The sequence below is a fragment of the Ctenopharyngodon idella genome, chromosome 17 (genome assembly GCF_019924925.1).
Source record: "Ctenopharyngodon idella isolate HZGC_01 chromosome 17, HZGC01, whole genome shotgun sequence".
Classification (NCBI taxonomy): Eukaryota; Metazoa; Chordata; class Actinopteri; order Cypriniformes; family Xenocyprididae; genus Ctenopharyngodon; species Ctenopharyngodon idella.
The window spans coordinates 3,768,190-3,794,810 of record NC_067236.1 but is presented as its reverse complement, the minus strand read 5'-3'; the positions used below and the strand labels follow the sequence as shown (position 1 = coordinate 3,794,810).

Sequence of the window (26,621 nt, the reverse complement as noted above, 5' to 3'; positions counted from 1 at the left end):
ATTTTAGACTAAGCCATCAAAAAAAAAGAATATATTCACATCTTTTTTTAAATGAACCATAATGCCCAGAATCATTCATGTAAATGGGATTATTAAAACAATCACTTTCACACATTTTGTGTGCACATTTTTATTGATTGAAAAAAAGATTTAAAAAGACATTTCCATCTTTTTTTTTTTTACAAAGGTAAGAGAACACTGATTTATAGCATATAAAAATACATATTTTAACAGATGGTTCACAGACTAACAAAAGGAATACATTTTTACATATGTACAATAGCCAAGAAATGTTATACAAGCCAATATACAGACTTTAAACAAGCTAACTAATTTACAAAATAAACCAGTGTAAAATAAAATATACACAAGAAGATACTCAAGGAACAGCAAGACATTGCATCTCTTGAATATGAAGCCTTTTAATGTTCCTATGTAGTTTTTCTTTTAACCTGTCTTATCTAAAATCTAAAGCAAAACAATTGCATAGTGATAACTAAGCTCAAACTGAGGGATCTCTTAAAGTTAACCACCTCACTGGATATGACAATAGCGTTAAAACCCATTGAAATGCTTACATTGTTAATTATGTTGCTGTAGAGGTGAAGTATGAGTAAATATGGTGAAGCAAGACTAAGTTTTCACAACTAAAACATTCAAAAGCTTAAACTTCACTGATAACTTAAAAAAAAAAAAAAAAAAAGGGGGGTGGAGTAGCATCCTTTTATTTCCAAGTTCCTAATGCTATTGCTATAGGTTTACTATTCCCTAAAACAAGAAAACTTTCTACGCCCCAATATGTATATAGTAGAACCTTTTGAAAGGCACTCAACATATGTATATAATCTTTTCTGTAACAAGAACATAGACTGTTTGTACTGAATTTAACATCTATTATTGCCTTAACATGCATTCATGTAATATGTCTAATAGACAGTGGTTTAGGTTTCAGTGAGATGCAAAGACAATGACATTTGTGTAATCTCATTAGCAGATAAACTCACAGATGAAACGGCTTTACTGTTAAAAGTCACTGGGCAAATTTAATTATTCCTAAAAAGGTCACCGGAAAACTGCCCTAATCATCCCACAAAATCCCTAGCGCAAACAATTACAATCAGGTTGACCTTCATGGTGCTAAGGGAGAAACAATCCTATGTTTAAAGATCAAGTAAACTATTTATTTTAATTTTTTAATGAACTCCAATGGAAAAGAAACCACATGCTCCAATATGGAGGTTAGGATGAGTTAACAGCTTCTTGCACAACTATTGGCACAAAGAGTGGATACATAATCGCTAGCAAAAATCAAACAGAGAATCTTACTGGTCAAGTAGGTTGAGTACTGAAAAGCAACAAAAAAAGTCAAATCAACAAAATGTCTTTGGATATACCAGAGGCACAACAGGTGGTGCACACGGCAGCAGGACTTACACAGCAAACAAAAAATAAATACATTTATTAAAAAAAAAAAAAAAAAAAAAAACCATCTGTACATAAACATGTTAAACGTGAGCAGCAACTGTACCTGATTCACTGACTGGCAGATCACATTTGTGGTCTATGAACATCTTGCTCATTTGAGTCCGGTTTGGGAACTGAAGAGCCAGTCACCTTATTCACAACAACATCTTGGGGCTTTAACCCTAGAGGAACCAGTTTAGGCATAGGCCGCCATGCCACATTGGTCCCCTCATTGGTAGATTGACCCGATGCAGCTTCACATGCAGTTTTCATGTGCAAAAGAGGAGGCGGAGTAGGAGCATCATCTTTAACAGTGCACATAGGGGCACTCGGACTCTCAATGTTTGTTGATGGTGCAACTCCAGAATCGGATGAAACCGAAGGTGAATCGGACCCAAAGATGACTTTTACCAAGTCATCCACTTTGGGTGGGATATCAATTTCATCTTTAGAGTCTGGAGACATCAGATCTTCATCCAGAGTTAGGAACAAGGGACTGAGAGCACGTTCATCATCTGCCTGCTTGTCGGAGCATGGCTGTACCTCGCTTGGCGCGACAATTTTCTGATCTTCGTCTTCATTACTCAGCTGCTGGCTAAGAAGAACAAGTTCATCTAGCAAAGACATCAGATTTTCATCCTCAGGATCGTTGCTGTCATCTGGACCCTTCTTCTCCAGTCCTTCTTGGGTGGACGAAGTAACAGATGCACTAACCTCATCTCCTTTTTCAAGCTGTTTGGGTTTGGGGACATCCTTGGTTTGAGGCTCATCAACAACTGCCCTTTCCTCCAAATGAGGAATTTTAACATCAGAGGGATTCTGCTGATTCTCCACAGGTGCAGGGACAAGTACTGGCTGTGCCTGGACAATAGATGTTTCTTCCACAACTTTCTGTGGTATTATCAGATTCTCCACCGGTGGAACCAGAGAAATAACATTGGTGATGTTTGGAAGGTTGGCAGAATCCACTGAAAATTATGCATTGTAAAAAAAAAAAAAAAAAAAAAAAAAAAAAAAAGATCCATATGAATATCACTGAACAAAGTAGGTAACTTATTAAAAAAAAATGTCCGATTCAATATATATGAGACAATATCAGCCGAGGTAACTCACCTTGAGTGTTAATATTAACAGGACTGTTTGTAATTTTGATAAACTGAGGCTGCAATACTGGAAGAGGATTTTCCATTCCAAGTGGGTGAGATATTGCAGGAACTATGGAGACAGATGCTACACCTAGTTGGAAAAAAAAAAAAAAATACAAAAACACAAATGCTTATCTAATCACTTACTTTCTACATGACATTTTGAAACATCATTGACCTGTTCAGAGACAAACCTGGAGTGGATGATTGCTGTGTCCCTACTGAGGTGATGCCAATCGGTTGAAGTGGGTTGTTTATGGTTATGATTTGATTGCATGGAACCATGGTATTCATCAGAGGGAAAACTTGAGGTATACACACTGAACAAAACACAACAGACATCAAAAAGTATGAACCTCCAAAAATCAGCTTCATCCAAGTCAAGTTACTGTAAATGTTTTCTTCTTGGACTAACCGTTAGTTAAAAGAGGCTCTTTGACCGGAGATCCTTGGATCACCTGGGATGAAGCACGGGACAGAATGTTTGGCCGCATTCTTTCACGTGGTACTAGGGAACGTTTTACAGGACTTGGGATAGAGACAGGTTTCTTTTGTGGACTGGAATTAAGGGATGGCTGAGTAGGTTTAGACATGCTACCTTGCTCTTTAACCTGAGTTTTAAGGGTGTTTTTGCTACTATCAAGGCCTGTAGGTTTTGAGGTCGGAGTGGATTTCAAAACACTTTCAGTCACTTTCAATTTTTTAATACTTAAATCTATCGGTTTGGAGGGAGAATTGGTCGGTTTTGGAACATCTTTTACTTTGCTTTGGGATGCCAAAGCTTTCCGTTTGCTATTAAGATGAACTTTAGGTTTGGGTTTAGATTTGGACGTTGCCTGGTTAAGCTGGGACTTCATCTCTTTTGCTTTAGCTTGGGCCTCCAGGGCTTTTTGTTTAGCAATAATTTCCTCAAGCTTCTGGCTGATGGACTCCGTACTCTTGTCTGTGGACAAAAAGAGACACAACCTGTGTTAGCAAAACAGATGTTCACACATTCAAATTATATAATTTTATATGAAAATATATCATTGAATCATCCCCACAACTCCTTGTATATACTACAAGCATGTGCCTAGGAATAAATAGAAACAAATAGTCTAACAAAAACAGGGGTTAAAGCCAAAAAAAATCCTGAGCCTGAACTTTTTTTGGGGTGGGGTTCACATATGCAGGGTTTTTTTGGCCAAAAAAAAAAACAAAAAAAAAAAACAAAAAACCCAACATTATCTGAAAATGATTTTCCTTCAAACTAACTACATGCCTGCAAACTCAAAAGAGGTTAAAAAGGTGACGTGTACAAACTAAATTGTTTGTAAATTGCTTTTAACATTTAAACGAAGTGTTTGGTGCACTCTGACAAGAAAATAAATGGAAAAAAAAACATTTGATTCAAGTAAAAAAATAAAAAAAATGAATAAATAAATGGCAAATTTCCTCAAAGAAAAAAAAAAAATCTCTCAACTAATGCTGTAAACAGGAGCAACAGTTGGTACATCATTGTATTACTAAAAGGTTAAAATTAATCGATTTGTAAGCTAAATATAAAAACATCTGAAAACGATTTTCTTTCATAAACATTTAACATTTCCTTCATTAAACATTTAAATGGTGGCTGTTAAAACGGATTTATTCAAACATACATTTAATATTGAAGCACATGTTAAGTACAAATTAGGGATATAGCCTGTAGTGCATATATTTAGCAAATTGCTCCTCTATAAGTTCATTTTTGTAGCTGACTAATGAGTTTTTGGACACTGAAAGGCTTTTCTGAGGTAAATGCGATGGTAAATGTGACATTTTTTTACAATCAGTTTCATTGATGTATTTCCGCGGTTGAAACACTCATTGAGCGATTACATGAGACATGGTATGTATTTTTTTTTAAGTTGTACTGTATCTTTCAACATACCTTCAGATGTTCATTCATGTTTATTTCATGTTGTAACAAAGTGGAAGAGATAATCGGTTTGTGCGCTCTGCTTGAACTGATGGCGCTGTCATGCGCCACAGAATGCCAGGAAAGATCGCGACAGAGACGTGATGTCTATGATCTCACTCCAGTTTATGGGAAAGTAGCCTATTTTCAATTCTTGTGAGGTTTATTGTGATACTTACCTTGATTCAACTTCTTGCGTCGACTGCGCAGATATCAACAGCACAACGAGGTTGTAGGTTGCCAGGTTGAGGTCACAAATGGGTTTGAATTTGTATGATGTGTCGATTGCGCGAGTAGAATGCGTTTCATACAAAATCTGGCAACTGGACAATCTTGGAATAATATAATTATTTGATTATTCTTATAACGAGGTTTGGGCCATACAAATTGCGGGAGTTTCCCGGGAAAAATAGCAAAATGGGAGGGGGGAGGGAGATGGGTGTGAAATACGGGAGACTCCCGGCAAAAACGGGACTGTTGACAGGTAGGCTATGTGGTGGGTTCATGTGCTCTGTGCTTCATGTGAGTGAACTGAAGTGTTACAGCGATCAGTCACTCCACAGAGTGCCAAGACAGATCAGTCACTCCTTGTGTTTGATGAATAACAGGTGAGCCGAAGGATAGCATAAAATTAAATGCATGTATGATGCATGTATGTTGCATGTATGGCTGTCGAGATAATTAAATAACCACTTGATCGTGGTTATTTGATCTAACTGTATTTGTCTGCAACGCTTATTGCGATTATTGCGCTCTTTTATACGGCACATAGACCAAAAGAAACAGACAAGCACCATTTAAATTTTTGTGCACTAAATTTAAAATTATCTGAAGCCACTCCACAGCTTAATGTGTGGGACAAAAGAATATTTACATTGTTAAATTAAAGTTCACAGAAACTTGACTTCCCTTCGCTGTGGCCGTCAATCATGCTCTGTTAAGCATTCAAACGGAGCGCCGCGTTCAGTTACGACCGTCAGCACTAGTGTTGTCAAAATTTCGATATGTATCAATACTGAAATATCTCAAACGGTTCCAAAACTCCTTATCTGCAGTATTGATACACCAATACCAGCTGCATGTTCTCACTCTCTCTTCTCTCCGACGGCGAGTTGACACACACCTGCCTTCTGTAACTCACTTATCTCAATCGCTCCAGTTGAATTGGTAAAGGGTCTGAATTTCATCGTGGGTTTGTGAGTATTGCAGATAATTTTTCCCATTCCAAAATTATGAGATAATACAAATATCTGTATGGCAGTATATATGAGAGTTTTCTTCATGGTATCGAATATCAATATTTTTCAACGTATCGTATCGAAGTTGGAAATTCCAGTATTGTCACAACACTAGTCAGCATGGTAAAACTCTAAGAATATATATTCCCATTATAATAATTAATCTGTATTATATTATACCCCTTTATAAACGGCTGAGGATTTGCATAAAATTACTTTATTTTGCTGGAGTTTATTGCTGTTGCTAAACAATGTTGTACTCGCTACTGTGTCTGTGTGTATATATATATATATATATATATATATATATATAAAATAAATAATATATAAAATATAACAATGCATGTGTCTTATCACACAACAAGGACTATGAATTGGCGTAACACACAATAACTAGAATTTAAAAGTGTGAAGAAACAAATGATCAATAAACTGTTGGATATATACACTAGGATTTGGGCGCTCAACATCTCTTCTCTCTGTGCCGTAAACTTTTCAATTGTTCATTACTCCATGTTGTTTTAAGCACATCTTTCTGCACCCGAGATGCACATAAGCGGTTTGTGACACTGTTTTGAAGCGTGTCGTATTAGCCTATACAATGCACTCAGATAGTCCCTAAAATTAAAGATATAGGGCAAAAATGCCCGTTTGAGTTTCTCATATTTAGATCACGTGTTAAGCAATATTACACAAGTTACGAGTGCAATATCTAGTGAGCGCTGTTTTTTGTCCCATAGCCTATATAACGAATGCAAATGCAATACTGATTTTATATAACAGTTCAGTAAATAAGAAGTTAGAATTGTTATTTTAGACATAATGTCTATTTTGTTCAATTTTGCCTAATGAAAAATGAAAATATAAAGTCAAAGCAGAACTGTTCGTCTCCATGCAATGCACACCAGTGTTTCATTTCTGAATATGCGTTTTGAACGAACCGAGTGAAACCATGATTTAGTGGACCATTCATAAATGACTTGTTGGACTTGAAGCGGTACTACACAGACTGATCGGCGTATGACAACCATAGTGATTCAAAAGCCGTCTGCTCAGTAATCGCTCTCCGTACTTTGATGTCATACACTGATCGCTCTGTGCAGCACCGCTTCAAGTCCAACAAGCCTGAAGAGAACCATTTACTTCACTCCTGAATGAATCAGCTGTTTGAATGAACATCTTAACCATTAAAAATTTACCGCCACCTACTGCCAGTATATTTCCATATTAATGAAAATGAAAAAAAAAAAAAAAAAAATATTAAATGTATAGTTAACCAAAAAATGAAAATTCAGTCATCATTTACTCAACCTCATGGTCCAAGTTTATGTTAAAAAAATTCTATGTTGAATTGAATAAAATATTTCTTTCTTAAGCTACTTTTTGTAATGTCTATTTGATGCTTTACACAATAATGACTTTAAATAATCTTTTGGGGGTAATTTCTCAGCCAAAATTGATGCGCGATTAGATTAATTAATCCCCACATCATGTAATTAATCAGATTAAAAATTAAGCACTTGACAGCCCTAATTAAAATGTGATTTGCAAGTGTGTGGGATTAATATATTTAAATAAACTATGTTGCTGATCTGTATGTATGTATAAAAATGTATATATGCTTGGATATATATATATATAAAAAAATAATAATTCCACAGTCTGAAAGAATGCCTTACCACACAATAGTGAAAGTGTCTGTAGGTAACGCTCCCTCTTAATTCGCAGCTTCTCTCTACTTATTACTAAGTGGTCCTCCTGCTTAACCAGAGACTCTATCTCTTTTTGAGCCTTGAAATAAGAAAACATGTCAAAACAGTAAAACAATATTTTCAGTGCAATTACAAGCATAAACTGTAGCAAAACCAACAACAAACCTTTGTGAGGATGCTCATCTTAGAAGCTTCAAGATTCTTTGAGGTCTTTCCTAGTGTTGCCTGAAGTTTAAGAAACAACTCTTTGAGTGTGTGGCGCCTCTTTCGCTCCAGCCTCACTCTCTGCACAAAGAAGTTATATAATAAAATGTATTTAAAAAATAAAATAAAAAAATTTTACGTATGGAATGGATAGGATAGAACTTACCCTGACCTTCACTTCCAAACTTTCATCAAGAATGTGCTTCCGGTTACTGCAAGAGCAAAATGTTTTTAAAAAACAAGTAATTTTGTAGATTTTTGACAGGAACTGGTTAATTTTCTTAGGCAAAGTATATATTTCCAGATGCTTTTTTTATAGTATAGATGCAGATCAGTTCAAATACCAAAACAAAACATCAAAATAATGCAAACTACACTTCCACATAATCAGACATCAACCAGGTATTTGTTACCTTTTATGTTGATTGCGTCTTATTGCAGATGCCCTAAATTTTGCAATACTGTTTTCCTCTGCAGACTCAACGGTCTCAATATCAACCACCACCTCTGCAAAATCTTTCATCTCAGAGTCCAAACCATCTGTATCCTCCATCCTCTCCCCTTTATCAGAACCCTGGAATACAGCAAAAATATCTAGCCTGAACAAGCAATATAACAGTTTGATGAGCTACACAAATTCAGTCAAAAAAAGAATCAATTATATGAAGCCCTTACACTCAAACTATATGTATCTTCTCGGTCATCATCACTGTACAGGTCAGAGTCATCAGTTAATTCTGTTACATCTGAACCAATCTCCTCTTCTTCGGGATCTGGTGCTTTGTCAAAATCTGTTTCTTTCACATTGGGATTATCTCTGTTACCAGCTTCAGCCAAACTCAAATGTTTTAGTGCTCCATGCTCATTATGTGAAGGGGCTGAATCATCTCCAGAAAATTGCCTGAATTTTGGAGAGGTGGTAACAGAAGATAAATGCTCTGATACATTTGATGTTATGCATTCAGAATCATCACAGCTATTTTGTTTAGCAGGATCCATCTCAGACTGCGTATGGACCTGACCAATTGGCCCCTCTTTTGAAAGTGAGCTAACAGAAACTGTGGTCTCAGACTTAGTGGAGTCTTTGTTCAATAGTGTTGAACTTGCATTTTTTAACAATGTACAGCCACTCTGTGAGAGGATGGGGGAGGAAGTTGGATTGATAATTCCAGTGTCTTGGACAGAATTTGGTGAGAGAATTCTTAATGTGCAAGTGCCAGATTGTCCCAGAAAACCTGGGACAACTTTAAGGGTAGAAGGAAGGCTGCCCAATGAGACTGACTTAGATGTAGTGAGTGTGACTGGCTTGCCACTCATAGATGAAGTTGTAGAGACTGGTACAGTTACAGTAGGCTTTGTCTGCATTTGTGTTGTTGGGTTGGAAGATGTGACTATGGTGGCGCTGCCACCCTGAGGCTTTTTCAGAGTGACTGAAGCTGGTGCGTGCAAACGAATAAAGGTTGCTGTGGGAAAAACAGAAGCATAATTAATATTAAGTATTTTGGAAATAAGAACAAATTTGTTTTGCCATTTCTCCAAACAAGTTTGTCAACTCTTCACCAAATTTGAGTAAAATAATCATTAAGACCATGCTATACAAAAATGACCACATGGAACACTGGTTGCCAGCAAAACACTAACAAAATGAAACTAAGAATTAAAACGGTATTTTGACAACACTTAAATTGTGTGACCATGCCTAAAGGATCTCTGTGAAGTCTTGGGACTGCACCCCTATTAGTTTACATTTTTAACACAATGGCTAAATGTGTTCATATGCTGTTTTAAATTCAATGGAATTTAATTTCTATCCTTTGTACTAAACATGATATAAAGTAATAATGTAGATGACATGAATTTCTCAAAGTCAGCCATAATTCTTGTCTGCAACTCTGCTCTTTTATCCACTGGGGTGCTCAGCACTTTAACAGCTTAAAGCTATATTTTATAATAGTTTCTCTTATTTAGTTATATTTTTATATCCATATTTATTGGTTTTCCTGAACAAGTTAATATGGTATTCCAGAACCACTTACGCTGGCCTTGAGATAGGAGGTTGGGTTTGATGGCTTTAATTTGACTTAGAGGCACCAACTGCATGAGTTGGCCATTAGGATTACGGTACAATGTGTTTCCATCAGCAGTCTTCACCACCTGAAGAAGCATCTTTTGGCCTGGGGTCTGTGGGGGACGAGTCTGCGTGACAGGCTTTGTAATCCGAGGACCACTATTGGGGAGGCCTGTATTACGGGACATAACTGTGATCAAAACAGTCTTTTTTCCAGTAGTCGATCCTGGTGAAGATACAGTAGTTTTTGGCGTTAGACCAGACCCACCTGAAAATAGGGAAAATATTCATTATGGCAACTTAAACATTCAACTTAGTGGCTTGGTGAAATAATTCAAAGACAATGTGAAGCAAATAAAGCCAATAAACCCAAAGCACCAAACTAGCACATAATTAAAGAGAATGATGATGGTGACAGATTATGTTCACAATAGCAAACTGCTAATATCACTGACATTGATTAAATTGCTGTATTCCCATTGGCAGTTGGCACATTATGTCACTGTGCATTTACTTCAAGTTGAACAATGCTCACCTTAGCTGCATCGCAAATGGTCTTTGATGCTTATATGGCCACAAATTGCCAGTTCATTAAAAATGTTGACCTCTGATTGTTTTGAACGTATTTTAATCAGGCTATATTTAACAATTACCATAAATTTTACAAAGCTGAGAAGTCAAAACATATTTTCCTTCACCACTGTAAACATAGTGTCACACATCTTTACATCTTGGTCTGCAAAAAGGACAGCTCTAACATTAAAATATAATGTATAATGCAAAATCAATAATGGTGAAGCTTGCCATTAAATTAAGCGCATGGAAGATTTACAACCTACAATAATAGCCACAGTCACAAATGATGATAATAGATGATAATGGGAAGGGTACACAAAACAGGAAGGTGAAAGTAATCCAGAATCTTTCTTTGAAGCAACAGCAAGCTCTAAAAAAAAAAAAATATATATCACAAGAACAGACCCACATGAAGGCCAAGCATGTTAAATTCTCTCAGTAGATGCTTGGCCAAGGGTTTGTTGGAGAGGGAAGCACAGACACACAATGGCAAACCAAGGAAGCCAGGCTTACCCAGAGGCAGGCTGGGTGAATTATTGAGAATGGTGATGGCAGGGGCTTGGACTTTTGATACAGTGGGAAAACTGGCGCTACCTGTGGAGTCTGAAGGCTCAGACACCTGGGTTATCAAGCCTGCTTTAAGAGGAGAAAGAGCGACCCCAGGAGCAACAGCCTCTCTACCAATCATCAACATGGAAGAGGGGATGACAATTTTTGGAACAGAAGGCTCTAAGTGCGAGATGCTAGTGTTGGACTGATTTTGAGAGTTGATGTGGTTGACCACAAACTGGGTGAAGACCTTTCCCACTGGGGGCTTGGTCACTGTGCAAAAAACAAATTAAGGAGCAGGTTAAGTCTGCTACTTAAGTTATGCACATATTTACATGCAGTACAACTGCACAATGTAACAGTGTTATGCACTGCTTAATAATATACTGGACGTCTACTACTGGGTTCAATAACCTTGAAAGCAAAAGGTCTGGAGCTGAACACTGTGAACCATTCCTTGACTTACCTACAGACTTGACGATGGGTGTGGTTGTAGTAGTAGATGTGCTGGTAACTGTGGTTACTGTGGCAACAGTAGAAACTGGAACTGATGTGATAGAGGCTTTTGTAATAGTTGATGTTGTTGGACATATTCTCCCTGTTATGTAAGCTGCCAGTCTGTTGGCAGGATGCAAAGCTCCCATCTGCCCCAGCTCTAACTTGGCTTGAGGGTATGGCTTTCCATTGACCTGCGAAAACAAATGGTCAAGTTTTAAAGGACCTTTTCTAACTCCATTCAAAAATAATCACACCTTAAATAATGTAATTTCAGGTGGCGTAACATTAATAAACTTTGATGAAAACATTGGAATCAATTCAACATTGGTCAATTATCATGTTAAGTTGACTTTAAGTTAGTTATGATATTTTGTATTCCTAAATACACCTAAATGGTTTTGTCAGGTAATTGCACGCATACCATTATTCGTCCTGGGGCATCGGGTGCTTTTTTCTCAGCCTTGAGCAAGCCTGCAGGGCAGCACTTGGAGAGGAAGGGCAAACCTTTCACCTCACTCTTCTCTACATGCTTTTTCAGCTCAGCTTCATTTTGCGTAACCTTCTCATCTTCTGTTTTCTTCTCCACAGGTCGAGAGATGGTGACTTTGTATGTATCGACAGAACCATCCTCTGTCTCTTGTAAAGTCTTAGAGACTGGCTCAATAAAGTACTTGCCAATCCAGAAAGGATGCTTCAAACGATCCTGAGCCATGTGCTCACACACTATGCGCATAATGTAATTTCTGACGTCTGTACTGGCCCAACTGCATTCGGATATGATCTCAAGCCGCTTGGCAGGGCCAGACAAATTAAGAGGTACAAGCTCACCCTCCTCAATATCTGTGAGCAAAAGGGAAAAGACGGGGATTTCAATTTAAGGACCAGCTTTGTAAAAGTCCTTTGAACTTGACAATATGTTGTTTAGCAATAAACTATGATTGCACCAGGTATTAAAGGGTTAGTTCAAAAATAATACAAATAAAAATACAATAATACAAAATAATCATCTCCAACACTTTCAAAAGAGCACCATAGCATACGCATGCTATGTTCTCGCGAGAGCAGATGTTGCATGAACGCATGTTGGAGATGAGCGTTTTGTAAATAAAGTGGCAAATTTTCTTTTGTATAAACAAAAGACTCTTCATAAAATTGTCTTTACTACCTTTCTGGGTCTTAAAAGTGGTAGTTGCATAGGCTGTCAATAGAGGGACCAAAAGCTCTCAGATTTCATTAAAAAGATCTTCATTTGTGTTCCGAAGATGAACGAATGTCTTATGGGTTTGGAATGACATGAGGGTAAGTAATTAATGACAGAATTTTCATTTTTGGGTGAACTAACCCTATAACTACTGATCAGTAAAGTAAAACTGACCTTGTGTAGAGACCTGTGAGATGTGGTGTTGGTCAACCTGTCAAAAGTAGAAGAGTGTACAGTGTAAACTTTTTCACTTTGTCTTAACCAGAAAATATGCCATCCTTCATGGAGGAAATCTCACCGTTTTTTGTTTGTCATGACACCCAGAGTAAAACGGTCGTGAACGAGCACATGTCAGTGTGCTCTCCATATTGTCATTAATCATACTCAAATTTTTCTCTTCCACCTGAATAGAGAGGAAATATTTAAGATATCCAAGTGTACGCATCAATGAATTTATGAAACTACACTGACATGGAACATGACAAGGATTCGATAACGGAAAAAAAACTTGCACACGAAATAATAAACACATTAATGCATGTTTAATTAACTGTGATCAGGATGTTATGTCTGCAATGTATTCTAAAACTATGAGTCTCACCGTTTTTTCTTTTAAAGGACTTAAAAAGCTTTCCAGGTCACTTTGAAGCTCTTGAGACAAGAGTGCTGGAGATGGAGTTCTTGCAGGAGGAGGAGAGAAAAGAACCTCTGAATCAGAAACTTCTCTTTTTCGATCCCATAATGTACTCACACGCTTGGCCGGTTCAGGTGCTGTCTCCGGATCTGTCAGAACTGAAGAGATGGGGAAGGTAATTCAATTTCATCTTCATAACTCCTTTCTCAATAAAAATTGTTTCAAAGGAGTTTTTCAAGCAATACATGCATATTGGAAAGATACAGAAATATTACAATAAAATAATAATAGTGGTCAAATGTTAGTTATAACAATGGTACAGCTATTGCAATAAATTGCCATTGAATAGACTGACCATAAGTTTTTCTCTTTTTGTTTTTCTTCTTCCATTTAGCCTTGATCTCCTCTGACACTCCCTGAGATTCAGGCTCCTCTGCTATACTTTCTTCCTGTTTGGGGGTCTTCAGTGCAACAACTTTGCGTCGCAAACAGCTACAGCCCAACATGCACTGCGGTTTTCCACAGTGATGATGTCTTCTCAAGTGAACCAGACTGGCACACACACAGCCAAGCCTACAGAATACATTCAGGCAGGGTGGTGCACGTCGTCTTATAATTCTGATGGCATCAGGGTTTCCTTTTGATACCCCCTTAAAACCAGGAAAAGAGATAAAGAAGAGCATAAGATGTCTCGGAGAACATTATCCCATAATTAAATTCTGTTTTTATTGACAATCACTACAAAATCCAATATCTGTCCTAACAAACTATTGTGTAGTAAGAAAATCCTTATTATGACTTGTACCTCAGCGGTCACAAGAGTGGCTAGTGCAATTGCTGCCCTTTCTTCTGTAATATAGGTACGATGTTTGCCTTCCCACACTGCTCCATCTTCCACATCCATCAGCTTCACCAGAGTCTTAGGCAAACCTATACTACGTCCACCTGTGCAGTTTGATAGTGTGGAGCCAGAAACTTCAACCATGGGACTCTTATTAGAGACTACCATTGCAGCAGTTTCTACAGCAAGCTTTTCAGGACTCAAACTCTTGGATTCCTTCTTATTTTTATATTTCTTGCTCTGTTGTTGTTTTTTCGAGGACAAAACAGGTTTGTTCACACTGAAGACTGGTTTTATTTGCTTTTTTGTACATGACTTTAAAGGTTTTTTGGATTTATTTCCCTCTTTGGACTTGAATGTTGGCTTGACTTTTTTGGATGTTGTGGATAAGGTAGCAGGTACTTGTTTCTTAAGTACACTATCCAGGGTACGAACATAACTAGTGCTCTTAGTGGGCAGCTCGTATGCTACAGGCGTAGTATCAGTCTGTGATAAGTTAGCGGCTCGTTCGTCAATCAGTTTGCCCTCGCTAGCCAGGTACTCGTCCAACATGTCACTACAAAATGCAGAGAGATTCTTTTGCCCTGCATCTGTGCTTGACACGCCTGCAAATAAAATGTAATGCAAAAAATCACATTCTTTTAGCAGCAGTATCATATCAACATTTCAAATTACACTTAATATCACATTAAGGAGTATATTCTTGAAATGAAATACTGAGAAAATAGTTTACCTTCTGTAAGGGATCCTGATCCAGCAAACTTATCTCTCCAACCTTTAATTTTGGTAAAGTCAGTAGTTTTCCCTGTCCTTGAAACAAACTGGACTACAGAGAAAAAAAAAAATGCATTAATGACAATGAAAACCCGAATCATCATTTAGGCATTATGTATATACTAATTGTTTGTAATTATTAAGATCTGTTACCTTGAGATGATGCTGAACTTCCTTCGGGTGAGAGAACAGATGGGGGTATGGGTAACTGCACACCCAGATATTGCAGGTCAATTTCCAGGGTGAGGTCAAGCAGATTCAATTTCAATCCAACTACAAAGAAGAAGAAGAAAAAAAAAAAAAAAAAAAAAAAAAAAAAAAAAAAAAACACATTATTGTAACGTTGTATTGTTATTTAACAGTCAGATTTAATAATGAATTCCAAAAATCAAAAACCTTCTTGCAGCACTGGATGAATGACCTGTCTGTGCTTCATGACTTTCAGATCACGTAAAAGGGTTTTCTCTAGCACCTCAATATTTTCCTGTATATTTTCATCGCTTCCACCTGTTTAAAGCAAATAAATAAATAAATAAATCCACAACACTGTAAGGTGATTTTAAAGTGGTTCTTAAACATTAACCATGGTGAGGAGTTCAATTCTTACCGTCTGGATTCTGTGTGGTTTTTTGTGCCATCTCCGTTTTGGCATCATCTCCAAGGTGAATCTCAAGAGCTTTCTATTTCAGAATTAAGGTGTTCAGAATGTCACAAGGATGTAATTGTCATAACTATATAGATAGTGTTCTGTAGATGTTACATACACCAGGTCAATAATAAAAGTTTCAAACATTTTAAAGTAGTAAAGCAAAGCAAATAATGCAAAAGTAGTCCATTAATTAAAATGAGCTATAATCAAATTCTTCTAAAGCCAATCAAAAAACTTTGTGAGAAGAGCAGACCATTTTACTGAAAAAACTTCCCATTTACAGTCAAACTCAAATACATTCAATTAATGAATTTGTATATTCAAATATAGCATATATTGAAGACAAATTCACTTAATGTCGAGAACAACCATTTACAAGAAAACAGGAGGAAATTACTTAATTGATATCAAGGTTGGTGCAATCATAATATGGATGTTGTGGAATAAGGGTGAGCAAAAACTAAATTTTCATTTTTCCTTCAAAGTTTACTTTCTACATTTTAATGTTACCAGACACGCTTTGTGTTACCTTTGACACGAAGGAGACAAACAACTGGCCTTCGACATCCTCCAGGCTGGGCTGCATTGGAACAGGTACAGGTCCTTCAAACACCTCATCATCTTCACTGAACTTCAATTTTCCTATTTTTTTCTGTTTTGCCTTTGACTTCTTAAAAGTGCTTCCATGAAATGATTGTTTAGTTGGTTCAGGAACAATGTGATCAGAAACAGTGGTCTCACAACTAACAGCTGACTGCAAGTCATTAAGAGGCCCTGGTCTATCAGAGCATTGACTTTGAGAGAACAAGTTGATTGTTCCTCTGGGATCTTCTGACACATCCAGGACACTTGGTGACAATGATTCTCTAGAAGTTACAACAGCATCCAGTGGTCTTTCTGGAACAAAATCATTGATCTTTCTGTGAGGCACAGGCTTGTCATTGAATAGACCTAGTGGGAAAAGGTCAGGAGAGGAAGAAGCTGTGCAATTTAACAATCTTTCTGGAAATGAATCAAGGGTCTTTCTAGGAGGTACAGGTCTTTCACAGAATAGACTTGGTGGAAATGGGTCAGGAGAAGAAGGAGCTGGGCTGGGTAAGGAGAAGGCTGGGGAAGATGGGTCATCTAATGGCAAGGAAATGGATTCTTCATGAGTGTGTGGAGGGACTTCTTGAGAAAAAAGCTCAGGACAAGAGCCTTTGGAACTGTTTAGGAGGCTATCAGAAATGGATGCACTCTCAGCAACATCAGGCACTGAGGCAAGTTCCTGATAAGGAACAATGTCATTGTCTGTACTAGATGGTACATCAAAAACAGGTGTAGTAACAGAGGGGACAATTGGTGTGACATCAAAGTCATTGTTAACTTCAGGTGTAGTAGGTGAACAAGTGTCATGTACAGTGTGACATGTAAAGAGAGATGAAATGTTTGACTGAGACCTGAGTGTGTTGTCAAGATCTGGCATAGAAACAGCATTAGGATTATGGAACACACTAAACATACTGTCAGGTGTTGGGTCAGAATCAGGTTTGGAGGAAGAGGTAGTGTTGGGGGCACTGAATGGATCACTGCCAACTGGGGAAGGTGAAAATCCATCAGATAATTGTGTTTCTGCTGGTACAGGGGATGCAGTTGCTGGAGATAACGCAGTGGCCAGAGATGTAATGTTAACTGCATCTATTGTTGATGTAACATTTTGGGATAATGAGGCAAGTACTGGATGTGAATCTAAGTTAGTAGTGGTAACACAAGGGGAGGAAGACATCAAAGCAGATGATCTTTCAGGGATTAAGAAAGGTTCACATGACTTTTCAGAGTCTAAGGATGAGCTGGGAGTGTCAGATTTTGGTGTAGTGGGTCTTGTCTTAGACTTTCTTTGTTTAAGAAACTGAGCAAGGAGAGGTAGGGGTACACGTTCAGGCCGCTTATGTGGTAAGGATTTCTTCGTGTTTGATTCAGACTTGGCCTCAGTTCCCAAAGAAGAAAGGGTCTCCATCCCCTTTTCATTCACGTAAGGTACATTTTGGTCACTCGACAGCAATGTAATCTTGTCAGCTTTGTGTTCATCTATTTCAGTTTTAGTCTCACCTGTTTCTAATAACTCTGTTTTTGAGGATGTGTCTGTGCTTTTACATCTGTGAATGTCACCTACCACAGTTTCATCTTTACTAATAACTTGTAATAATTTTTCTGTTTTGGATGATATGTCCATCACCTCATTTTGTTCACTTGTGCAAGTTGTTTGCAAGACCACACCATTTTTCTTGATATTCTCAAGTGATAACCTTTTGACTTTCACATGAGCACCTTTAATGAAGTCTGAAAATGCCAATGATGATGGGCGCTTCTTGCTACTGTCAGAGAAAGGATAAGAAAACAAGACAGAAAAAAACGTTACATTTGTCAAAATTGGCAAATATGTTTAAGTATGTTGCATAGAGTTTGTAAATCAAATTCAAACTAAAGCAACATTTTGCTTCTGTTTGTCAAATTTATTTTGATTAACTCTACTTACCAGAAACTTTGAACATCTGTCTCTACATTAGGAGCATCACCATTTACAACTTTCTTTTCTCCATTTGTAGGGCTGGGAACATTCTGGTCCTTACTGACCTTTACAGCAGCATTTCTCTTCATAAACAGAGTTTTCAAATTATTCAAGGTTGTCATCTCCCTGCTTAGCTTGAGTTCACTCTCAGGTTCCTCAGTGGACATTCCATTCTTCGCCTTAGATGATCGGGCATTGACTGCATCCTCCCTGAAACCTTTGGCAAAGGGGTTGTAGTCAATTTTGAGCTGGGTGATGCGAAGGTTTTGATAGGCTGTAACTGCAAAGAACTCTGTCTGAGAAAAACTGAGAGTTATAACATTGGGTCTGTCAACTTGGATGTCTTCAGTAGCTTTGTCTGCAGGTATGACATGAAGTCGAGGAAGGTATCGGTGCATTGAGTGCAAAATAATATGGTCCTCTTGGTCCAAATTGTTGCAAAGTTTCAGTCTGTAAAATGAAACAGGGTACTGCATCCAGTGTAGGCCAGTAGCAGGGGATTCTGGGTGTACAAACAAACGAGAAACATGAGGCTCAGCCTTCCCATTGGGTTCCCATCCTTTCCCACTCCATTTGTACCTGTGGTTATCAACTGGAACAATATCCATTGCCAGCACGTAACTCTGGAAAGGTTCCATTCCAGAGAGACGAAAGCGGCAATAGGGGAACATTCTACGGCCTTGTTTGGTCAGAATCATCTCAGTCTGACACCTATAAAACTCATTCCACATACTATTGTTGTCCAGTGTAACAGTGATGCCCTTACATCTAGCATCTGCTGGCAAGTGGTCTGACTGTGAGCTGCTGTTGATGTCTGTAAATGTGGAAGATGATGGATGGATGCCTGTTACAGCAGAGCCGATTGAAGATTTCACCATTTTATTTGCCTCACTAATTGCCATCAGACTGCCCTTGTCTTTCCCGGTATCCCCAGACTGCAACTGTTTCAGGACAACAAAGATGGAAGGTGGAGTAGTTGTGGGAGGTGCCAGTGTTGGGGCAGTCATGCCCTCTTCATGAAGCACCATTGCACCCTGCTTCTTTGTTTCTGCCATGGGGGTTAAGAAGTCATCTGGATAGCTTCTGACCCTCTCACCTCAGGGTATTTCAGGTCTACATCCTTAAAAAAACAAGACATACACAACATGGCATGGTCAAAGCATGTTTGGCAGCTAGCAACTGTAAGCTTAACATTTAAATATATTATAAACAGTTTTTGTGTTACTCACTAGATTACTCAACTACTAGTTAGTTACATCCCTGCGTGGCCGCTATGCATAAACTTGTCAACAATTTAATTCCAGAAATGCTGTCAAACTGTTTACACCTTGCTGGAGAATTGTCTCAATAAGAAGTGTGGTGTGTATGATGCTTTGTGGACTACATACATCAGAAGAGGTTGTCCATCATAGGCCTCTTAGCATTGCATAAGCCTCAAGGTTATACTTGTGAGGACATCTATGTAAGTCCTAAACAAATTATTTTCTGGACATACTGAATAAGCGGTATTCAACTTTGCTCCTGGAAAGCCACCTTGCAGCACAGTTTAGTCTTAAACTCTTCAAAGCTTCATGAGACTTGAAAATTACAGGCAGGTAAAGGATTGGAACTTTGCATGAAGATGGCCATTCATGAGCAATGTTGAGTACCTGTCATAAACAGTCTACTTCCACCTCTGGCTCTGTAAAGAACAAATGGTAAATGAAAAGCCTGGGTGTTTGGTTGAACTGTAAACATACGGAGGTACATGCAGCATTTACTAAGGATTTGTTGCTAAAGAAGGGGAACTGATACAAGAAAAATGTCATGGTACCTTTAACACAAGTTACACAAGTACATGGCAACAAAAGAATGACTTGTGTTATCCAATCACAAGTGGTCAGGACTAAACAGAGATGGAAAACATCCATAGAAAACATTTTGTGACTGGATCACTGAATATATACGCAAGTAGTCAAAAATGCAGGTGACCACATCACAATTGTAGTGGAAACGCTATCCGTCCTGAATGTGCTGTGGACTGCAGTGAAGCACCACCTACTCACCTAACATGATCAATTTAGGATGCTTTGTGACAAACAAATTGCAGCTGTCCACCTTATCTTTTTCATTTGCTTTCTTTTCCTCTCGCTCGTAAGCACTGCATTTAACGCTCCTGCAAAACTGATGGAGAATGCTGTGGGGTGTGTCATGACGAAATCTGAACACAAGTGGTTACAGGAGATGTATCTGAAATGCATGTTAATACCAAGTGGAAATGGTAATGCATTTCAACCAACCACTTGTGATTAGATCACTGAACATGCATATTAAAGGCAGGTGGAAACAGGGCCTTTAAGTAACATTCACAAACAGCATCTCATCCCAAGGGTTCAGTGATTGTATTATTTAAAAAAACAAAACAAAAAAAAAAACACTGAAAAAAAAATAATATAAATTATATTATAAATGTATATTATATATATATATATTTTCTGATTTTGTTTTTTGACACTGTGTGTATATTAGTTTTTTTAAACAGTGAACATGTTATCCTTTGAATCAAAAATGTCATGACCTTTACCCACCCCAAAATTGACTAGTTAATCCAACAATGGTAATAATTTAGTATTTAGTAATTTATAATTAAGTCCTGTGGTCTCTGTTAAGTGTATACATGTGCACACTGAAGAGAAGAGTAGGGGTAATAGGATGTATGCTATAAACAAGGAAACCTCTTTGGCAATCATTATTCTTGCAATTCCACTTGGCGCCTCTAGTCGCATCATCTTAAAAATAAAGTAATCGTATTCTGGGTTAAGATGCTTTAATAGTCAGCTATAACAATGTTGTATCTGTGTTTTATGTTGTCAACAGTGGAGTTAAAAGGAAAAAAATGATAAAATATTAATCAGGTACAAAAGAGTACTATAGGTTTTAATGTATATAATGTAATAAAACTGTCTCAAATTAAGAACAAAAAAGTAACTACTACAGTGAAGAGAAATTTTTTGCTTTATTTTTTTGGCTCTGTACGTACCTCGGTTTTGAAGTCACGGTTCGGTACAGCAGGTGAGGAGAAAACTAAACATAAAGTTGCTTCTTTTTTATTAAACAGTACTTTACTGAACAAAATTGTGTCTCTGTCTTTAAATATATTAAATTAAATTATAACTAAACATTTCTTAAGGATACAAAAACTATCTCTGCTAAATGCTATAAACTATGTAGGGAGCCCTTACTTGAACATTATGCTACTATAATATTTAACAACTGAGCCCAAACTATAAGCCTAAATTCAATTGCTTTATTTTTAGATATAATAATCAACACTCAAATGTTGTTGTATGCAAACATGTTGCACACAAGGCAGTTTTTGCATTAACTTCTAAATCTAATTATAAAATTATGTTTTACTCCAATTCGTTGTTGAAATATAATCATTTATACACAGTGGCTGTCATTTTCATGACAGATTTATTTAAACATACATTAAATAATCAAGACATCACTAACAGGTTAAGTAAAATATAATGAATATATAGGCTAATACTGTGCATATATTAAGCGAAAGAGTTCATTTCTCTGGTGAACTAACAAGCTGTGGACACTGAACAGCTTTTCTGAGGTAAATGCTACATGACATATTGTTTACAAGCCGTTTTATTGTGATTTCTTTCTGCGGTTAAAACACTGATTGAGCGATTACACGAGATATGACCGTTGTATTGTATCTTTCAACATACCTTCAGATGTTCATTCGTGTTTATTCTGTAACCAGTATTAAAGAGGAAGAGATGATCGTGTAGACTCGCGCTCCGCGCTGCCAGTTGAACTGAGGCACCTGTACTGAGGCGTCTGTCACGCCACATCAAAGCACGTCAAAGCAGCATTTTCTGTTTGAATTTCGTGGACAGAATTTGAAGGATGACACTTTGTTTTTTATCAAATGTAACAAAACGCAGAGCTTATTGCGATTATTGGTGGTTAATGGTGGTTAGGCTACAACGCTGTATTCATTGTACTGCTTTCGTCTTATTCACCTGTCTTTGTCCGTTGTCGTAATTCACCGGGAAACCAAAGTGTTCCCAAACAGGAGACCTTAATGTTGCAATGCAATGCATTCGGTACACGTACCGAAAGCCCTGTATCGAAATGGTTCGGTAGGAATACATGTACCGTTACACCCCTAATTAACTGTGAAGCTGTGGTTTGTAAGTAGTTACTTCAAAAGTAGAAAAATATATGCTATAACTTTTGAGTTTCTAAGCTACTTTAGTGATAAATCACAGGACAGCGTTGATGAGTTTCTGTGCTCCTCTCTGTGTGCGCAATCTTCACGTGATGTGCAAGCTACTGTCTGTATGAGTGTTTGTGTGCCACAAGGCATCAGAGCAGTAGCTCAATATAATGATACACATCCAATGGTCTAAAATCGCTTGAATGTCCAAACTGGCAAACCTTGTGAGGACGCAAGCAACAGTGATCACACTTTGGGGCTCACACGCTGTCTGTGTGTGTTGACTCGACGTGTGTTGAGTTCGCCTCCATGTTGCTTCCATGCCACTGACTGGACGGGGCGGAGTCACGTGACTACACATGCAGTAGTATGTTTTTAAAGGGAAAGTATTAACATGATTAAATAAACAAAATAACCAACATGGGAAAGTTACGTCGGTTAGAGGTTCTGAATTTCGGTGTCGATTACATTTCGATTAATCATCCAGCCCTATCATGTACTACATAGTGCCAAATAGAAAATGTTAAAATGTGCATTCACGCCATGTTCTAATTGCCACAATTTGGAAATTTTAACTTCTAAAAAGCATTCACATCTTTGTACAGCTCGTAATTACAGCCTGTAAGATGGGAATTTCCTGAGCGCTCCTACCTGTGTCACGTGACCGCTTTACCACCTGACTGCTGCAGATTCATTTAGGCGTTGATAGTGTTGCCAAAGAAATGCATAATTCCAGACTGCGTTTAACTCCACTTTTAGACATACAATCGCGAACTTCCCCTTCCCCTCAGGGGAATCCCCACCACCACTTTGAAGTGCATTCAACTTCATCGTCAAGTGGGCAAGGGAAGTTTATTTGGACAGACCCTTGACCCCTCGATTTTGACAGAGGGAGCGAGTCTGCTCAATATGTACACTTCAGGCAGATCCATAGAAAACAATGGTGGTGACGTTACAGCAGATTGTGCTTAATTTACCCCCACCCCACACAACTCTAGTGTATGATATTGTAGTTATATTGACATTTTACCGCATAATACTTGTAGCTACCTTGAAGGAACCCTCCACTTTTTTTGAAAATAGGCTCATTTTCCAACTCCTCTAGAGTTAAACAGTTGAGTTTTACCTTTTTCGAATCCTTTCAGCCGATCTCCGGGTCTGGCGGTACCACTTTTAGCATAGCTTAGCATAGTTAATTGAATCTGATTTGACCGTTAGCATCTCGCACAAAAATGACCAAAGAGTTTCGATATTTTTCCTATTTAAAACTTGACTCTTCTGTAGTTACATCGTGTACCAAGACTGACGGAAAATGAAAAGTTGCAATTTTCTAGGCCGATAAGGCTAGGAACTATACTCTCATTCCGGCGTAATAATCAAGGAACTTTGCTGCCATAGTTTGCTCGAAACTCTTTGGTCATTTTTGAGCGAGATGCTAACGGTCTAATCAGATTCAATGAACTATGCTAAGCTATGCTAAAAGTGGTACCGCCAGACCCGGAGATTGGCTGAATGGATTCGAAAACGGTAAAACTCATCTGTTTAACTCTAGGGGAGTTGGAAAATGAGCCTATTTTCATTGGGTTCCGCCAGTAGTGGGCACTCGTGCAACGTAAACAATGGCATACCTCCGAGTGAACAAGACAGAGGGAAGTTAGCGAGGGAAGGGCATAAAAATTGGACTTAAACACAGCCCCAATCCGAGGACGTGAACAGTGCCGAATAGAGCGTCAAGCATTGAGACTATAGTAATTAGGACATGGCGTGAATGCAGCAAATATTTTCCTTGTCAACTGATCTTAACCCGTGAGGCGATACGCTCTATGCAACCAAGGTGGGAGTCACACTACATGTTATATTTATATGCATACATGGAAAAGCGGAAATGCAAGCAAATACACGTTTGGTTTTTTTTACGCAAGCAGATACACAGAAGTTTCGTCTTCCAAGTAGAAAGACAAAACTTCTGTGTAGTTGCTTGCATTTCTGCTTTTCAACATTTGCCGCATTATTAAATACATATGATTTACCATTTTACATAATTATTATTAAATTAATAATAATAATAAAAGCTATTATTTACGACGTCAGGTGCGTTCAAGTCACTTTCATCAGAGTAAGATGGCAGTGTCACATCTCTTAATTAACTACACAAAAATACAGCAAGGTTTAGAACACAGAATGTGTATCAGGTGTGCTTTGCTTTTTTATGTTTTTGATTAATTTGTGAAGCTACTGTAAACTTTATCATCACATATTATAGTTATATTACAATGTTATATGTTATGCGGGCAATTAGCTTACTTCGTTGTTAAACAAAAGCCTGACAATATCACTGCTAAATACCTTTAAGTATTGTGGTATTCCGCCATGTTTCTCACTGACACGCCCCCAACTCGTAAACATCGGGGCTTAAAGAAAATCGCAAGCTTCCCACTTGTATTATCGAATGTCATAATGTATGTTCATGTGCGTTTAACTTGTAAATACGAACTTTCCGACATGACTTGAACGCACCATAAATACCTAATGCTTAAAAACTGCTGACCGCTGCATAACATTCTATAACCCATTATAATAAATCATAATTTATGTTTCCTACGAAGATGCAATTAAGACACAAAAACAGTTTTAAATAATTTAGAGTGTTGTTTCTGCAACGTCATATACTTGTTTTTATGCATAAAATAAATAATAAATAAAAATATGCATGTCAACGCCATGACCACATGCTTTTGAAAAAACAAATATGTTCATTAATACACACATAGATGATAATGATAAAAGCTAAATAACTTTAAGAATAACGTCAAACGCATTTGTACCGCGACATGCGCATGAATACCGAACAAGCTACTCGTTCACTATATCAACACTACTAGACTGCCTATTTTACCTAATTCACAGGTGAGGAAACGTGGCAACCACCGGCGTGCATAAATGTTATTTATCCATTCAAAGTCAAGAAATGGAGTTTCAGTCACCTTTTGTGTAACGGGCGTCGAGTTATATTCGTCGATGGCGCATGTCTCTAATAGGCCTGAGACCTAAAAGTTGGCGCGGACGGCGCGTGCACGTCGAAACATCTCGAATGGCGGGCGAATCTGATGAAAGCGCGCTGAGAGATGGTCTGCTCTGGCCACGAAGTAACAACGAAAAACACCCTTGTTCCGCAAACTTTTTCGATTACTTTAACAAACACAGCTGCATCCGGATTAGACTGTTACCTTTTGTCAATATGTAATGCATATTATGCATACTCTCTCTCCTGTCTTCGTTAATCTTGTTTTTTTCTCTCTCCCTTCTCACATTATTACACCGTGCGTCTCACCCTCCGAGGTTTACATGCGTGCGGTTACGTCAGCACGTCGCCACTCAAAACATTGCACGCTTTCCCTTGTGTGACTATCGTGCGCAGGCGCTGCTTCTGACTGATGAGGCTCGTTGGTTGTACCGCGCATGCGTTTACTTAACGCCTTTGTTTACGTCATGGGCAATGGCTACCTCGATTCGCACTGCGTTAGTTTTTATTCGAATGACGTATATCGTAAAGAAAAAAAAAAGAGTCGTTGCGTAAAATGGTTTCTTTTACGTTTGATTTGAAACAACGCGGTACAAATGCAATGATTCATCAATTTTGAAACAAAGGGAGTTTTGTTCATGGTGATGCCAAACCCTTTCCTTCAGTGCACTGCTGTCAAAACCTTTATTTATTACAACGCTACGTTTGAATGACGGTACTTGTTTTTCATTCTCAGTGGACAGGCAATTGTAAAATGGATGAAGGGGTTTAACAAAGCCCAATAATATCACGGCATGTTACATGTCCTATGTTTATTTCCTTTTTGTCTCTGTCTTCTGGCTATTTATGTACAGTACATTTTAGGATTTTGCTGACCTGGACAGTTATTTGGTGCATTGCAGCAGGAAAAAGTGACAGTACCACGGACTTAAAAAAAACATTGCTTATGAAATTTCACTAATACTAATGTGAAAAAGTAAGTGTCTAATTACTGGACAAACTGACCTTTAATTCAGTAGGATCTTGGCTGATTAAGAGAATTTTCAATAGCTCCAATTAGAAGTGTTTCCAAACTATAATTTCATTATTAATCCTTTACACTTGCGTGAGATATTTTGCCTTACAGTGAACATGATTCAAAGAGCAATTTTGTAATGTTACACATTATTTTAAGGTGTCTTTGTTACACTGCAGTTATGCATTTAAGTACTGAGTAATATTAAGTAACTGCATGTACTTACTAAAGAGTTAGGATTAGGGTTTGGTTTAGGGTTAGTTGCATGTAATTATGCATTTAATTTATAGTTATTACTGGAGTAACTACATGTAACATATGTAAC

General features: G+C 37.8%; 1 protein-coding gene across 7 annotated transcripts; it reads right to left on the bottom strand.

Moving 5' to 3' along the window:
- Positions 1-114: 114 nt before the first annotated feature.
- mgaa (MAX dimerization protein MGA a) lies at positions 115-25,681 on the bottom strand. 7 transcript variants are annotated; one of them, XM_051867286.1, is made up of 26 exons: positions 25,487-25,681; positions 18,008-19,160; positions 16,022-17,846; positions 15,451-15,523; positions 15,240-15,350; positions 14,997-15,116; positions 14,803-14,895; positions 14,034-14,674; positions 13,584-13,878; positions 13,196-13,386; positions 12,893-12,997; positions 12,769-12,805; positions 11,815-12,233; positions 11,362-11,584; positions 10,860-11,168; positions 9,739-10,038; positions 8,378-9,165; positions 8,116-8,276; positions 7,869-7,914; positions 7,664-7,783; positions 7,466-7,577; positions 3,025-3,552; positions 2,804-2,929; positions 2,578-2,700; positions 1,529-2,432; positions 115-1,345 (listed from the first exon to the last, which is right to left on the bottom strand). In XM_051867286.1, exons 2-25 carry the CDS (start codon positions 19,093-19,095, stop codon positions 1,549-1,551), a joined length of 8,718 nt encoding a protein of 2,905 aa, XP_051723246.1. In that variant the 5' UTR covers positions 19,096-19,160; positions 25,487-25,681; the 3' UTR covers positions 115-1,345; positions 1,529-1,548. The 7 variants fall into 7 exon arrangements, with proteins under 7 accessions (XP_051723246.1, XP_051723244.1, XP_051723248.1 ...); XM_051867284.1 differs by having other exon boundaries at positions 115-2,432; positions 25,244-25,681; XM_051867288.1 differs by having other exon boundaries at positions 115-2,432; positions 7,875-7,914.
- Between the last annotated feature and the right edge of the window lie 940 nt (positions 25,682-26,621).

Coding starts and splice junctions, on each gene's coding strand:
- mgaa (XM_051867284.1), bottom strand. CDS start 19,095: ATGGCAGAAACAAAGAAGCAGGGTGCAATGGTGCTTCATGAAGAGGGC. Junction 12,998..13,195: donor GTCCTTTAAAAGAAAAAACG/GTGAGACTCATA, acceptor CTCTCTATTCAG/GTGGAAGAGAAAAATTTGAG. Junction 2,433..2,577: donor TGTTAATATTAACACTCAAG/GTGAGTTACCTC, acceptor CATAATTTTCAG/TGGATTCTGCCAACCTTCCA.